The sequence below is a fragment of the Ruditapes philippinarum genome, unplaced genomic scaffold (assembly GCF_026571515.1).
Source record: "Ruditapes philippinarum isolate M1 unplaced genomic scaffold, ASM2657151v2 ctg5632_1_1_1_1, whole genome shotgun sequence".
NCBI classification, from domain to species: Eukaryota; Metazoa; Mollusca; class Bivalvia; order Venerida; family Veneridae; genus Ruditapes; species Ruditapes philippinarum.
The window spans coordinates 11,090-29,573 of NW_026864002.1; the positions used below are offsets into that span (position 1 = coordinate 11,090).

Sequence of the window (18,484 nt, forward strand, 5' to 3'; positions counted from 1 at the left end):
TAGTTTTTAAAGAATTGCTATTTTATTTCTTATACTTTGTACGAATTATTCATGTTCAGGTAATTTCGTATAAGACAGTTTACACTTTATAACAGTAAGAGAATATTACTACTTTAGTTTCGGTCATAACTTGTATTCCGAGACAAAATATAATGTTTGGCCTGTGCCAGAAGAGGCAATTATATTCATATGCATAGATATTATTTCTAACAGGAACATAAATTTTATCATGCAGAAGTCACTTTTGCATATTCCAGGTAATCAAAAGTCAACGACAAAATGGATGAAGCCTTATACTGAAAATTCAATCGAATTACACACACAGACACACGCACACACAACATACACACACGCACACACACATACACGCACACACACACGCACACATACACAGACACACCAATGCATGAACGCACGCACACGCACACACACATTTGTGTGATTGATATGGCGCATATTTTTGCCATTTACGTGGCACAAATCATCTAGAGTCATTCGTTTCTATATTTTTTATTGACGTAAACACATGTATAAACAAACGTCATGTGCCTTTTTGTACGTTTTTATCTATAGACAGACATTTTCAAAAGTTTTTTTATGCCGCTGAACATGATACTTTCTTATCGTCCAACTTTAAGTGGTCCACAATGAATAAGAGCATAACTGTGTTTCTTGCACTTCAAGGTCATTTATGAGTGAGGGTTAATGCTGCCGAACATAAACTTCCGATGTGATACTTTCTTATAGTAAAGTTCTCAACCTCAACAATAAATCAGAGCATACCATTGATTCTGGAAGGTCGTTCGAAATATCTTTCACTTTGTCTAAGAAGTTCTCAGAACACGAGCATTTATCCTGAAACAGACTCTTCTGATGTTAAAAATGGTAGAAGTTATTGAACCTTTTAGATAAGAAAATGCTCACTGTCTTGAATTATCAAAGGCCTTTTCAGGTTCAAAAGTTTGAAGAAATATTACACTGAACTGGTTTACATCTTTATTGTGCATTTAGGCATTGATTTACTTTGAAGCTAACTTTTTAATCTTTTGAAATTAACGTTCAAACTTAATACAAATAATTTATGACCTACCTTTTTGCCAAAGAGTTTCAGACGCAGTTTTGGCATTTTGAGCATTTGTTCCTGAGCACAAAAATATGTATAATAAGTTTATAGTTAAAGTGCAGAATACTTTAAAGTCGAAATATTGTGAAAACGCAAATACATGATGCTTAAAAATTTCATCGGACGAAAACCAAAATAAAGTATAAACCAAAATTAAATATTATACTTAATGAATAATTTATACTTAAAACTTAAAAAAATTATGTAAGAAAGCACAAGATTTATTGAGATAATCTGCGGAAGCGTCCTGGTGCCGATTTAATATGTTCTATAAAATAGATAACTCCTACATAGGAGATAAAAAGACTTAATAAGTTATTAACTCCTAATTAGGCTTTTTTTATCTCATTCGTAGGTGTTTTTTTATAGAACATTATGAATTGGCGGCACTTTCGTACTGTACGAATTTCGTAAAATATTTTAACTCAGTTTGTTTAATGGATTAACAAGTTTTTCGTGTAGAAAAATAATTCACATGAATTATGTGACAGCTTTGTTTACCAGTAAATTAAGAAGACGCAAAAATAATTGATGATTAATTGTATAGTTACAATCTATTGCACTATGACAAGCTGTTATTTTCAGTAAACAAGTACTTCAGAAATATATTATTATAACGTGTGACGTAACAAAATAATACGACATTTCATTTCCGAAGGTTTTTAGATGTGAATTCACCAATCTACGTACTGATGCATGTACATACATTTTTACGCCAATGTTAGCGTCACATTTGCATAACAAGCCTATTTATAGGTTATTATGTCTGATGTCATTAATATAAGCTGACTTGCCGGTAATCAGAAATAAAACAACGTTACTGAAGCACCAGTGGAATCTTTTGATTCACAACACACCAAATATTTGATTTTATGTGCAAAACTTACCTTGGCACCATTTAAAGGTAAAAATATGATGCAATTCTTTTTGTGTAGTTCATTTTCAAAGTCAACCTTAAAAATAAATTGTTAGTTCGGTTGAAGTGATATTTGAAATGTTATCTTGGAAGAGGGCAGTACGTGTAAATCCTTATTTCAAAGCGTTAGGGGATGTGAGGGATCTTGCGTTTTTTATTATCCGTCATGTACAGACTAAAACCGATTCTGCAATTTTCATGTAATATTGTTGTGATTAATGCTTCCGAGGGATCACATTTATTGAACTCACTAAAAGTGTTTTATTTTATTATCAAGTAACACATTTGATCATCTGAAAGTGGTTGCATTAATGATTCGTGTCAGTTTGTTATACCTGTCATTTGGATACGTGCTTTAGCATTTGATTCCTATAAGATAGCATCATCATCATCCTCATCATTTATAGCAATAATTATTTTTGTTGTTATTGTATTAGAAGATATAAGGAGAAAAACTTACAAAGCATTGGAAGATTTCTTTATACCCCGGGAGATCTGTAAGAAAGGCAATACTTCTTTGATTTAGTGAGTAACATCTTAAAATGTTATAAATAAAACTCAATATTAGCTTATTTTTTAGCATTGAAAAACTTTGTTGGGAAGACCTCACTTTTAAAACAAATAAATGGGTATAAAAAAAGTGCAGCAGTGGAAGCAGTCATTCAAAAACAAATCACTTCATAGTAAATTTTCATCAACTATATTCTCGTTTTGTTTCACAATACATTGGATATAACCACTAGCGAAGTATTTATTTTCATGCAAGTCGATGAAAATTATCCCCGATAATAGGGAAACAACTTGATATTTTTGTTTATTATAATATAATACCTTTCTCTTTTTTGAACTTTCGATCCGAAAAACTTTCCCTAACTTTGCTGAATTTAGAAGAAATCACCGTTAGAAATATGGAAATTATGTATAAGTGCAGTGAAAAATAATATTTTCACAGTGAAAATGTGCATTTTATTTCATCAATAGTTCAAGTATGCAATAAATCGGGAAATTCAGCTCATCTAGATAATACGCATTTCTTATTGTTGTTATAGATTGATTTTAGGAACAAAATATAGGTACCGCGAGTGCGTCATGTTGATTTGTGAATAAAAAGTGCCATCAAAATTATTTCTATATTCAGAATGACTCAAACAATATAACACGAGTGAAACAATTGCGATCATAGACAAATTCAATCGGTGAGTTTGTTAAAAAAGTAAAAGCAATTCATTCATTTTTTCACAAATGTTGTTAGCGGCATCAAGAAAACATTTCCAATTATTTCTATTAACATCATGTCTGTTTTTACGTACCTTAGATTATTTTGGCCAAACGAAATCTAATCGGAGGTCATTTAATTTAAGTACCGACCAAAATTGTTTGCATTTAGATAAATGGTTAAACTTACCTTTTACGAGGAGCGTTCTAAAAAGAAGAAAATATTTGCTCAGAATCTACACAACATTAAATGACATATTTCGCGTATCACTTAAAGTAAAGCTAATTTTTTCAAAAGATTGTTATTGACCAATAACTAATAATAAATTATAAATATATAAATAGCTAGTTTTAAAAGATACTTTGCCTAAAACATAAATCTTAATAAGTCTTCCCCTTTTCAAACGTTACAGTTCCCTTTTAAAGAATATTAATAATATTTTCAATGAGTCATGTGGGTAATTGATTATTCATGCGAAGTATAGAACAGGATTTCAAATAGTTTTTTTTTTCAACTGTTACTTCAACTCTAATCATTAATACTTTGGTGGACATTATGCCACTTTAATCGAAACAATTATCATATGTTTTATGATTCCTATATAAAGTATCAAAAGGCATTTCAAATCACTCGAGATAATTGCATTGCTTCGTTCACATGTTTATTTTTTGTCATAAATGGATAGTGATAGCCAGAACGCAGGACGACGGCCATGTGGCAGCGATAGAGGCGGCTCTGCTAATTTTATGGTTGCTTTTCAGGAGTTTTTGTACAAGAAGTTTCTTTTGCTTTAGCGTAAATTAAGAGACGATAAATCAGTGTGTAAGGACAAGAAAGTTCTTGTGCCAGGCACTTTAAGTTGACAAGTAACCGGAAACAGTTTGAATTGAACTCGGAACAAATTGAACAGTTAGAGTCGGCTCCCAGCTTTTTCAGAACGACAAAAAGCGTAGATCAATAGAAAAAGTTGCTGGAAAGGCCTGACTGAAGGGAATAACCTCAGTCAAATAGCTGATAAAAGCCGGAAAATGAGTCGGGTGAAATCGCCAGCGAAAGCAAAGATGATAAGAAGATCCCTCGTGCTGAAAGGTAATTTGTTCAGGATCACAACAGACAGTTTCTTGGAGTTGTAATCTGATGTGGGTTATGCTGATGACACGTCTAGGAGGTATATACTCGGTACTTTTAGTACAAATAACAACCATAATTTTGTTTGAAATAAGCATCAAACCTCTCTGTAATAATTAGCATTAGTTTCTCATCCGCCATATATTACCTTTCTAGCTCGGTAAATCTTTTCTCTGTACAAATATCTTTGAGATGTGAAACCAAATCACACACGATAAATTTGTTTTGGGGTTGTTGTCCAATTATACACTTTTCCTCGATATATTCAAAAATATCAATAAGCTGAAAAAAATATATAAAAGATTAACTAAATATTTTTTTTGTAAAATTAATTTTCTGTAGTCGTAAAACCAGATTAGAAAATGGTTTAAGCTGCAAGCCTCTACAAGGTAGCAGAAAAAAATCCCCGGTAGGGCCAACGCTTGATGTTTTACTTGTTCTATAAGCAAACAAAATCGGTTTAAACAAATTTTGAAATAGAAAATTAAAGAAAAAAATTAAGTCTTTCTTTTCCTTATTTAAATAGGTCTGTCTAGACACACTTCTTGTTTTGTCCATGTATGAATTATTTCTATAAATGCATGACAAAGCTTGGAAAATAATAATCAAAATTCGATAATTTGACCGTAAGGGTCAAATAAATGTCAAGTTTGCATCGAAATTATTCAACATGTACGTATGGTCACACGAGTTGTTTTGCCCACAAAAAAATCAAATCCGTATATAATAACAAAATTATGACAACTTAACCAAACTACAATAATTTGAACTTGTTGGTGAATGTCATTAAAAGCTCAATGAAAAGACAAACTATGAAAATAATCCATTGGTTAGTTACAAATTTTCAGCCAATTATAGCAATAAGCATTTGAAATTCAACAGTTTGAACTTCAAGGCCAAGGTCAATCTAAGTTTGATTTACTCGAACGTTCTGGCCTGACTGATGTTGTGTCTAAATGTGAAGTTTATCAATAAATAAATAACAATGTTATAGCCTGTTACAACTACTAAACAAGAGATTATTATTAATTTGACCTTGACAATCAATATCAATTTAAGGTCAAAATCACATCTAAATAAATGTTTGCTGTCAAGTCTTGTTTTGTCCATGTATTAATCATTGTAAATCCGTTCATATACAGCAATCTATGACAATTTAACCAAAATTAAATAAGTTGACCTTGACGATCAAGGTCATTTCAAGCTCAATGTCAAGGTCACTTCAACCTTTCAGAAAGTCTTGTCCAAAAAGTAGTTTTGTCCAAGAATGAAAATGATTCATAGATTCATAACCAAGTTGTTGTCAATTACATCCTAATCAATGAAAATTTAATAATTTAACCTTCAACGTCAATGTAATTAAATAACAAAGTTGACCTAGCAGTTTACAGTCAATGCTGTGCTAGTAAAAGGGAGGTGTAATAATATTTGATTGATGCATTTCACTTGTCTCTCAGATGTTATGCTTTTATATTTTATAAAATGTAAAATTTGTTAAATATATGTAATTCCATATGCATAAGTAAGGACTGTTGCTAAGCTTATATCACTGATTTTGGCACTGGGCATGTGGTTGAGTATGTAATAGATGTAACCATAATGTATTGATAACATTTGATATAAAGCATTTTATGCAACAGCCCAGTCAAGATGAATATAAACATAACTGACCTTTATAGCTCTTGTTAAAATTGATTTAAAAAAAACCCAGATCCTTCTTAACACTCAGGGACTCGAACAGTGACTTTCTAGTTATATACTTGTTAGCGTTAAATATCTCTGAACAAATTTTATATCCCTCTTCGTATTTTTTTATATAAAGACCGATATTTTCAAAAGTTGTGTCATGCCGCTGAACATTAACTTCCGATGTGATACTTTCTTATCGGTCAACTAAAAGTACCCAAACTCAACAATAAGTAGGAGCATACCTTTGATTCGTGCATGTTGTTCAAAATATCTTTCACTTTTTTTAAGAGGTTCTCAGAACACAAGCATCCACTCTGAAATAGACTTCTTCTAATGTTAAAAACGGCAGAAGGTATTGGACATTTTAGATTTATAGGTAAATGGGAACATAAACAATTTTAAGAATAAATTTAAAATGAAATGAAAATTCGTGCGACATACGGCTAAGTGTAATGTTATAGGAAAACATAAAACTGTTCAAGATGGTTGACATTCGTTTCAAATATATGTTCACTGTCTTGAATTATCAAAGCTCTTTTAAGCTTCAATAGTTTAAATAAATATTTCAGTGAATTGGTCTCGATCTTTGTTGTGCAATTGTTTAGGCATTTGTGTTACTTTGAAACAAACTTTTTAATCTTTTTGCCATAAAAACTTAAGACAAATAAATTTTATGAATTACCTCTTTCTTTAATAGTTTCAGACGTAGTTTTGGCATTTGTTTCTGAGCACACAAAAAAATTTAAAGTTTTTAGTAAACAAGTAAAAATGTGCAGTATACTTAAAACTCGAAATATTGTGAACACGCAAATACCTAATAATTAAAAATGTCAGTGGACGAAAACCAAAGTAAAGTTTAAACAATACTTAATGAATCATTTAAAGTTAATAAGTTCTTAAATTATGTAAAAAAGCAAATTGTATTTGTATCAATGTTTTTTTAGACATTTCGTAAAATATTTTTAAATCTTTTTGTTGAAAGGATTATCAAGTGTAGGAAAATGTTGCACAATAAGTAACATAAGAAGACGCAAAAGAATGATTTATGATTTATTGTACAGTAACAATCTATTAAACTATGACAAGCTGTTGTTTTTTTTTTGTTGTTGTTGTTGTTTTTTTCAGGAAACAAGTACCTCAGGAAAAAGTATTATCACGACGTGTGACGTAACAAATTACGACAGTTCATTTACGAAGGTTTTTAAAAACGATGCGCTGCATTATATTTGTAATCAGTAAATATATTGCAGAATATGAATGCTAAGACACGTCAAATTCGCCCAAGTATTGATCAAAATCAATTATTTATTGTGAAATAGTGTCGACAATGTAAGTGGCAGATTTATAGCAAATTAAAGGTACTTTCAGAACCTTACAATGTTACACCTAGTTATATCAAAAACAGGCAAAGAAAGTTATCTAAAACACCGAACATAATACGCTGTCCTTAAAAAGATGCAATAAAACATATAGCATATTAAAATATGTGAGTTTCATGGTTCAGAAAGGAACACGTGAAGTTGCGATTACATTATAGTGCATTCAGCAATCATAATGCATGATTGTATTCAGCAAAACGTAGGTTTCCATTGTCATAAAAAAGTATGGAAGCAAGCATAATGTAAGTCCAAATATCATCAAGCAAGATGGAATAAATGCACCAATTCTGTTCCATATATCTAACATGATTGGCACTTTGCTTTTTATTTCCCCGCCATATAATGGCTGGGGCATTATAGTGTTGCCCTGTTCCGTCATTCCGTCCTTCCGTCATTCTGTCATTCCGTCATCATCAATTGTCGTTCATTATCTTAGTTTCAACTCAAATTTGACATATGGAAATGTCATGAGAAAATACAGGTCAAGTTCGAATTTGGTCATGGTTTTGATGATTTTTGGCAGAGTTATGCCCCTTTTATTTTGAAAATAATATGAAATGTTCAGTTACCATTCATTATCTCCCCAATAGTATTACACATTCAACTCAAACTTGACATATGGATATGTCATGAGAAAATACAGGTCAAGTTCGAATTTGGTCATGGTTCGATGATTTTTGGCACAATAATGCCCCTTTTACTTTGAAAATAATATGAAATTTTAAGTTTCCGTTCATTATCTCCCCAATGGTATTACACATTCAACTCAAGCTTGACATATAGATATGTCATGAGAAAATACAGGTCAAGTTCGAATTTGGCCATGGTTCGATTATTTTTGGCACAGTTATGCCCCTTTTACTTTGATAATAATATGAAATTTTCAGTGTCCGCTTATCTCCCCAACGGTATTACACATTCAACTCAAACTTGACAATTGGATACCTCAAAGGAATGCAAATTCTTGAGAATGAATGCTTAGATGCCGACATATTACAACTTTTTTAAGTCAGTGGTTTCAGTTAATATACATATATGTAAAAGAAACAATGAATTTGAGAGAAGAAGCCGTACGTTACCACGATCAAACCGGTGGAAAATTCTCTCGCTTCGAATCTGGTGACGCGCATTTCAGAAGAAGTACGGGACGAAACATCATGAAATAAATTTCTGTGAGCCCGGAAATTGTGAAGAAGGTTGTTATATGTACCTTTACATTAGAACATTAGAATTAGAATTGCAGAGAAGAAAAGGAAAAACTCACTTTTCGGCTACATCCGCCATCTTGTTTGACAATTTTTACGAGGTAACGCCGAATCCGTGAATATAACCGTTAAGCAACTAAAGGTAGCTAAATCTTATTTAACTAGTTTTCTTCTATTGATATATGACAATTCTAGCTTCACAAATGTCTTAGGTATACAGACTATGACAAAATGATGTTTTAAATGTGTTAAATGAACATATTTATTTGACAAAACACAAAAGTCACCTTCAAAACGGTAACCAGGTTGTCTTTCTCACAAATGGTCTAAAGAAGTAAACATATTCCTGAAAAAATTATTAATGCTGGTTATAGCAAATATCGTAGCAGCCATATGCGCTAACTCATTTCTTTGCATTTGATTTAGAATAAAATATTTTGGTTCGTTTGCTTACTGCGTTTTAGGCAAAAGCGTTGCATAGATTTGGCATTACTTTTACATTATTTGCACATTCCTGCGTTACTGGATATGCCCGTTGATTATGGTGTTTAAAAATCAAAATCATAAAAGTGTATACATAACCTATCAGCGATATAAATCAAAAAGAGATCTTGTTGCAAAATCGGTCGCAAATTTAGGGTTTAATAACAATCCAAATAAAGTTTCCTTTTAAAAGGAAAGGCTCGCCCAGTTGTTCCATCATCCCATTCCTTTAAAAATGATTTTTTTTGAAAAAGAAATAATTATAAAAAATTAACAATAAATTGACCTTATATACCAGTAAAAAACAAGGTACCTATGTTTTTACAGGTATAGAGTCAATTAAATATAACTTTTTTTTTTTTTAATTATTTGTATATCATAATGGGTTTTTAGGATTTTTTTTTTCGAAAAAAATGTTCACTTTTAAAGGGGTATGTAGGGTAACCCCAAGACTGGATGAGCACCTGTGCCCATTTGAGCCATCAGTGTTATGCAAAAGAAGGACCAGAAGTCCTCTGATTATAACTGAACCGGAACATGCTGACGATAACAGTAACAACTTTTTTTGTAAAAACGAATATTTTTTGTCAAAAACGATTTGTCAAAAACGATTTGAAATCTATTCTCTATTGTATAAAACTATTAAAGAAAATAATCAATCGTAAAAATACTAACATTGGCTCTCCCACGTGGAGGAAATAAAAGTATCTATCTATCATACTGAAGGGAAACAATTAAGTGTGCAACTTTCATTTTTTAACTTTTTTTCGCTGAAAGAGTCATTCGTTTTGGCAGTTGCTAATTTCATTTAAATAGCAGCTTTATAGACAACTAAATGCACTCAAAGACTTCGTTACGTGGTATCAATTAATATGCATGTATCAACTATGTTACACCTAAAATATCTATGTCACTTGTCTATTGATCACAGATATACCGACAACATGGTTTTCGAGACACCGATCACTGTAGTTTTAACTCCACGTTCAAATAAGTGAAAATAGAAATCCTATAATTTATAGAAACAAACTGGGATTACCGAAGTAACTAAAAATAGCTTAGATTTCCGTAATACTACTTCGTCTGATTCCGCAGTATGACGGAATCGCCCGAATTGTCACGATTGCAGAGGAAACCTAGACTGGTTTCCCGTTCCATCATGCACTAACAAATGTAAGCAGGAAACCACCTAATCGGAACAACTTTTTCAAAACAAAGGCCAAAAATTAATGCAAACAAAAATTGTGATTTATCAAAATCTTTTCAAGTCTCAAGTTATATAAACTTACAGGACTAATGTTTTGCTACTGTGGATTCCGAATAGTAATTCCTAATAGTTATTGCTAACTGTAATTCCTAATAGTAATTGATCATAAACGCATAGCATCATAAAAAAATCAAAAATATCTATTGTCTTGCCTTTCAAGCTTTATTCAAAATCTTATGTTCTTTTCTTTCAATTTCATGCTAAATCATAAACAAAAACTCTCAAACAATGTATTTATCAATTTAAAATAAAATATAAACATCAGTCTAATTTTGTCTATCGGCCATACTGGCTAAGTTAGGCGCTTTGCAGATTGATTCCAAATTTTTGGACGGAATAATATATTCAAAAACGCTGACGGTGCATGAGCAATTATTTCGTTAAATAATATTCCGTTACAATTTTCTGTCTCAGTTAAACGCTTGCATTTGAATTAGCCAATTAGATTTCGCGCACGGTTAGGGGCGTACCTTGGCTTATTTTGAGTAAACGCCAATTACAGTCCCTTGGGCCAAAGTGTACTATTTGCATAAAGTCTAACGTGAAGATTGCTTTTATTATATAATTTAAAAAAAAAGTTATTTACCATTAGGAAAACAAAATATAGCCAGATACATCTACTGTAATCAAGATAGTAAACTTTTTTTCTTTTTTTTTTTCTTTCTTTTTTCTTTTTCAATATACCTACACAAGTTCACCGGCGGAAACCACGGTACACATTCCGAATAAACTACATCTAATACATGTATACGGCAAAACGCCTGGGTTACCGAAGATGACATGAGATATAATCAAGGAAAATATTGCTAAACAACTTATTTACCATTAGAAAAAAACATAGCCAGATATCAAGATGTTTAAAACAACATTTTTGTTTCATTTTTCCTTTATTTCAACATGCCTTAACATGAGATATCATCAAGGAACAAGGAAAAAATCGCTTTTAAAACGATCTGTATGACCATACATGTGCATTATGTTAATATTAGAGAATAATTGTTTTTGACAATTTTTCCTCAATTTTACTCTTTAAATTCATCCGATATATTTTAGCTTTATTATTACGCAGTTAAAGTTATTGCCTTAATAGTCTGGCAGAAATTCAAGAAAAGAAAAATAACATATATGATTCTGTATCGCATACAAATATTTACAAATAAACAGGAAAAATACGATTTATCTAAAGCGAGAGTGGAAACATATTTTATTTTTGTAAAAAGTTCAAAATGTGAAAAAAAGAAAAAAGAACATTCTCTCATATGGCTTTACTTTGTTTCTATTGCAATTTTAGCTCTGTTCTGTATGTAAATATGGATGAGACTATTATAAAATGCATAGAAGATATCATTGTTTGCAGAAATATGTACATGTAATTCCATTCTATAGTCGATGAAATATGTTTAAATAGCTTTGTATAGTGAAATATCATGTAAATTTACTATAAGGGACTTAAATTTGATTAAAAATGTTATTTACAATAAAGTTTGAGTTCGGTTTGTGATGATAATATTGGGATATTGTTTGCTGCTAAGATCAAATTTGTAGGGCCAAAATATTCTACACAATTTCAAATGAAGATGAAAAGAATGTGACAGACTTATACATTGACAAACAACTACAGGATTAATTAAATATGAAAAGACTGACACGTATTTCTTTGTACTACAAAAGTTCCAGACAAACATAAAGTTCAGTGAGGTTTATAAGCATAAAAACATTTTGTTTTTTAAGTTTTAAAAATGATTATCCTGAATAAAAGCTGCATAGGGTGGTATGAATTTAATTTTTATGGTAATTCAAACATAACCTACTTAAACATTGATTATTTGTATTTGAAACAAGAGTGCCATGATGGCCCTGAATCGGTCACCAGAAACAACTGTTTTTCAGTGATTATAGATTGTAGAAAGACAAGTCAAGGTCAACTTCAACTTGCATCTCTAGTTATAAGGTTTTCAGACACTGATTGTTTTTTCTTTATAGTAAAAATGATGAGAACCAAGTTTGGTGATCATCCATCCATTAATTTGTGATAAAATTTGCATATGACTGTCTTTCAAAATTGTGATTTTTCTTCTTTTTTTTTACTTATTTTAAAAATGAGATAATTACATAATCTCAGTATTTAGATAAACACGTATACTGTTTGTCAGGATGACACTACCGGTCAATATTTATTTAAGATATCATAGGTATACTAGTCAACTCAACCAGAAAGTGAATATTTCAGGTTAATTATCTAACTCTTTAATAGAAATGGGAAAACTGTAACTTTAACTACATAGAGGAAAAAAGCAAAAGGTTGTTTTGATGAAATGTATTCAGTGAACAAGAAAACTACTTTACATACAGCGTAAAAAAGTGATCTTGTATGAAACAATGCAAAATTACTTTCAACAAGTAATAACCATGTTTGCAAAATGTGATTCTGAATAGAAATAATTGAAACTGATACTAAAATAGCACAAAGAATAAAAAAAAGACAAATTACTTAAAGACAAGCAAGAAAAACTTCTAAAATTGACATGAGTTCACTTAAACTTAAGTTTTGTTCCTTATTGTAAAATGCTAATTTACAAAAGATTATAAAGTAAAATAAGATGAAAAATAATTTAAGCCATATCTATATTTATGAAATAAATTGAAGTTTATTAACATTTAACTTATTATTTTTAGTGTTTCTCTATTGAAGAAATATTTGAATATTATCTAATGAAAAAAAAAGAAAAAAGAAGACCAGTTCAGGCTAATAAGACAATTACAGGTCTATCGACCAGGCTAATCTATATATTGTTATTATATTCTCATATAATACAACAGATATTGTAAATGAATCTCAGTGAAAGAACAATCACCTATCTGTTACACAGTGACAATATCCCATGCATATGATGTGTCCCATTATATATTGAAATGTGCCTTCTCTAAGTTTGGATCCAATTCAACAAAAAATGAAACAATTTTAATAGGAAACTAATGTCATATTTCTTTCGGCCTTATTGGCGACGTCGGTGAGCGGCGTCGTCTCTTATGGAATGCTTTTTATTTTGGTCTATGGAAGGAGCTGTTATTATTAGCAGTTAATGTCAATGACATGTTGTGTTAATTACTTTTATTTTTATTCGTAAAAATCAAGTAAACAAATATGTTGTTATATTTGTATTTAATAACTTTATGTAAAAAGCATGTGCATTGTGATATTATTTTCACGAAGTTGCAGGCTCAGTTTAACAGCTTGTCCCTTAGCTTTATTGGCAATACTAAAACCCGGATTTCGAAAATCGTTGTGGTCTACATTTATGGCCTATTCTTTTTCATTTTTTATATAATTTTTTTTAAAAAATTTGTACAAGAAGAAGTTCACCTTCAAATTTATAAAAAGGTAGGTAGTGGAACTGTTTTAAACGGGTTTTCCTTTTATTTTTTCCAATTTCGTTTACTATTGCACAAAATTTAATTTTTTTTCAAAGTTTGGTTCCCCGATCCCGGGTGTTGGGAAAACTATCCCTTTTTTTGCAAATTTTCTGCTGTCCCCCATTGGGGCCCCTAACTTTTTTATGAATACCTTTTCCATTACTTTCATGGGTTTAAAAAAAACTAAAGCCGCGCTTTTTGTAATTTTGTGTTTAGGGTTTTTCTTTTGGGGGGTTTAGATTTTCTTATTTTTTAAAGGGAAAATAACTCCTGTTTTACAAATTATTTTTTCTTTTTTGTCCCATCTTAGGGATTACTTAATTTTTGTTTTTAAAAAATTACCCCGTTGTAAGGTCATCAAAAGCATAAAGGCCTTGAGGAGTGACATTGATAGATTTATTTTACTTGCTTTATATACCTTAGACTGGATTTTTCTAGATTATTCAGTTAGTACATACCTACAGGTTTTCTGCTACAGAAATCGTCCAATCACTATGTGAAACTAATTATTATTTTCTATGTGTTTGTATATAAATTGTTAATAAAATAACCTTTGGTAAAAATGAAAGGTAGAAAATTAAAGCTATGCCTATAGGTGCTCATGTCCATATATTAAAACAGAGAAAGGATAACATCCTGAAGTTATCAATTTTAAACACTTGATAAAATGTATATACAGTTAGTTACTATAGTAGAGTCTAATGGACGGTTTTAAAAGAGGGACAGTATTTGTTACTGTAAGAGGATATGCATTTAATGTTTAGACACTCACACAACTCAATCTTTATTATATGATATAGATACTAGTTAATTTGAGATTTTTTTTTATTTAATACTTATACATTATAGTGTTTCTTGGGTACAAGATTATGAATTCCACCCAAAGTACCAATTGTTAATAGGATGTTATATTTATTTTAAATGGACAACTGGTATTTTTATGTAATGTGCATACATATATATCTTAGTATTATGGATAATAATGCGTATTTCTGTATTTAAAGACTTACAGTTATGATGGATGAAGACTTGCATTTAAATGTATAAATGATAATACATTATGTATCGAATTTAGTCTACAGGTTATAGATGTTTATACCCAGCTGGCAATAATTATTATTTATAATAGATTTTAACATTTGATTAGTTTTTTTTCTACTAGATTTTGAATTCCATCCATTAGTACAAATGTAAATGTTTTAATGTTAGGATTAATATTATTTAAACAAGAAACTGGGAATTATTAGTGATGTGATAATTGTTTATCTTGTATATTGATTATGATGAGACTTAATAATATTTTCTGTTGATTACCAGAAGTTACAGTTATAACATTATTATTAAAAGGGATGAAGACTTTCTTTAAAAGTTAAATGATAAATAAATGTTATTGAATTGAAAATTCCTTAAACTTGGATCAAAAGCAAATAATAATTTTAAAATAATTATTTATGGGAATAGTTTTTTCCTTTTTTTTTAAACGTTGCATTTAATTTTGAAAAAGTACACTTCCTGTACCTTATCTATTTGTAATGAGGAGAGACACCGGTCTCTCAAACCTCAAGGTCTCAGAGTCAACCCGACAACAGACTTTCCATTAGAGTTAGATTGTTACTTGCACTAAATTTTTATAGGTGGGTGAATTTTTTGCCACATTTGAAAACCAAAAAATTACAAAAAAGCTTACTGGGCGCCAAGATGAAAACATGAAAATAACAATTTACCCACAAAGATTGTTTCGTTTGTTGCATTTTTCATGTTTTCGCCCGGTGCCCCTGATGCAAAAATTACAAACCAGCCTTCATAAAAATTTATTACAAGGAAAAAAAGGTTAGTTTTTTTTGTTACAAAAAATTTAGATTTATTGATATGTATTAGTTACAGGTTAGTTTCACTTTCCAGTTGACCTCTTATAAAATTTAATGGCACAACCCAAAAAAACTGAATTTTAAAACCTACCTGTTAAATTTTTTAAAAAATCTAAAAGTATCCTGTCCACCAGTTTAGAACTGTTCACTATTTAGGAGAAATATGTAAAGCGGCCAGAATAGCTCAATCGCTACAGCCGCGGTACATTTATTCTATGGGTCATAGGTTCGAGTTCTGGTCAAGCTGAAAGTTTTTTTCTCATACTGTGACTGCATAAAAACCCTGAGTTTAATTCCACTAGATGCTCTGTAAACATCAGAAATTCAAGGACACATATCAATATAGTTGGAAAAATTAATGTTGTGGTTTAGAAACTGTTTCATTTTTTAAAGAGACAATGTGTAGCCGGCCGGATAGCTCAGTTGGTCTTCTGACAGTCATGGGTTTCAAGTCATATGGTCAGGCAGTTTCAGTCAGGGCTAAGAAGTGGGTTTTCAACTGACACATGTTTGATTTATATAACAGATTGTATATTAAATTTGAAATGGACAAAGGCAGTATTGCATGGATACTTTTAGATCTGCAAAAAGGCATTTGATTACAGTTGATTCACAACTATACTGCACATGAAGAAGTTCAAATTCTACTTCTTCATGAAACTTTAAGCATTTGCCATAGATTTAATGACATTCTTACATGGTTCAAGTCTTATCTCTGATAGACAGCAGCTGGTGGATGTGGCTGGTACTCATTCTACTACTGCTCCAAGTACCTATGGTGTCCCCCCGAGGTTCAATCTAGGTCCTCTTTTATGTCTAATATATGTCAATAACATGTCTTTATTATATGCTGATGACTCGGGTATCCTTGTTTCTGGTAAAATAAATCTGAAGAAATTATCTCTTATGGCACGAGTCTTATAAGATTGGTTAATTGACTATAAATTGTATTTTGGTTAATTGACTATAAATTGTCTTTGCATCTTGGCAAGACAGAGTCTATTCATTTTGGTTTAAGTTGCAACTTAAACTGGGCCTAGCCTCCAGGTCACATGTAATGGTACTGCTATAAAGTACACATCTTTAGTTAAGTATTTAGGTGCAAAACTTGATCAAATTTTTTGGCATCGCCTTTGATGCTTTGCATCAATGCTTTTCTTGTTTCATTTCCTGTATTGACCCAATTAATAGATTGATGCAATAGAATGCAATAGAATGATGCAATGCCTGTCCCAATTCTAGATCACAAACAGAAAGATACAACGCACATGACCTCAACTCATTTCTTCAAGATCTCTGAAAAGCAAACAGGTCAAGACATTAAGACATTCAATCTATTTTTATGCATAACATGTACATACATGCGAACTTTTTTCAATGTTCAAGAAGGAGAATTTACTTCAAAAACAGGGAGATTTTTTTAATTGACATTAGACATAGTCGAAAATTTTGAAATGAAAAAGAGATTTCTTTAAAAAAAATTTAAGCACCCCTTATTCTAAGAAAAATATTTAAAAATTTGATTGAAGAAAGAGGAAGTCTGCTGCTCAAATTGGGAGAGTTCACATGTATGCATGTACACTTATATGGAAAACATTCCAACATGAGTTATTTTCCTTTCATTATTAAACTATAATTTGAAGAAATGCCATGGCCTTGCCGGGGCATTTTAGGTAAAGTGCCTCCCTAATAGGGGCTAAGCAAATTAATATGAGCAAACTTGATGAGAGACTACCTGACAAAGTTTGGTGATCATCCATCAATAATTTCAGAAGAAAATGATGTTCAAAGGTTTTTTTCTATTTTTAGCTTTAGCGGCCCCTAAAAGGGGCAAATCAAATAAATATTAGCAAACCTGATAAAAGACTACCTAAGAATGCTACAGACAAAATTTGTGGATCATCTATCAATAATTTCAGTAGGAAATGATGTTCAAAGGTTTTTCTATTTTTGGCTTTAGCGACCCCTAAAAGGGGCCAATAAACTTAATATGAGCAAACTTGATGAAAGATTACCTTAGAATGCTACAGACGAAGTTTAGTGAACATCTATCTAGGTATTTCTATGTTTAGCTTTAGCGGCCCCTACAAGGGGCCAATCAAATTAATATGAGCAAACTTGATAAAAGACTACATAAGAATGCTGCAGACAAAGTTTGGTGATCATCCATCAATTATTTCAGTAGCAAATGATGTTCAAAGGTTTTTTCTATTTTCAGCTTTAGGGGCGCTTAAAAGGGGCCAATCAAATTAATATGAGCAAGTTTGATAAAAAAAATACTCAATAATGCTACAGACAAAGTTTGGTGATCATCCATCAATTAGTTCTGTAGAAGAAGATGTCTAAAGGTTTTCAATTTTAGCCCTAGAGACCCCTAAAAGGGGCCAATCAAATTAATATGAGCAAACTTGGTAAAAAACTATCCAAGAATGCTTTAGACAAAGTTTGGTGATCATCCATCAATAAGCTCTGTAGTAGAAGATGTTTAAAGTTTTTTTTTCTATTTTTAGCTCTGTTGACCCATAAAAGGGGCCAATCAATTAATACAGGATCTTTAATTACCAAGATATGGTAAAGACTGAAGAAATAACTGTGATCTTTGTGTTCTTATTTATTTAATTTTGTTATTTTAGGTAAAAATACGTACACATGATAACTTTCATACTTAAAATTATCAAAGTTGTCAATTAGTGTGATACATGCTTAATGTGCCATGGTATGGCAGTACATTGACTTTTTTACCAGTTCATGACAAAATGATTTGCATGTTGTTCATTAATAAACCATTTACATCAA

The 18,484-nt window shown here is 31.0% G+C and overlaps 1 protein-coding gene across 1 annotated transcript; it reads right to left on the reverse strand.

The window, feature by feature from the left end:
- Positions 1–456: 456 nt before the first annotated feature.
- LOC132724056 (uncharacterized) lies at positions 457–6,403 on the reverse strand. Its single transcript, XM_060708862.1, has 7 exons — positions 6,315–6,403; positions 4,532–4,665; positions 3,445–3,461; positions 2,500–2,534; positions 2,011–2,076; positions 1,091–1,141; positions 457–855 (listed from the first exon to the last, which is right to left on the reverse strand). The coding sequence occupies exons 1-7, from the start codon at positions 6,327–6,329 to the stop codon at positions 742–744; spliced, it is 432 nt and encodes a 143-aa protein (XP_060564845.1). The 5' UTR covers positions 6,330–6,403; the 3' UTR covers positions 457–741.
- Between the last annotated feature and the right edge of the window lie 12,081 nt (positions 6,404–18,484).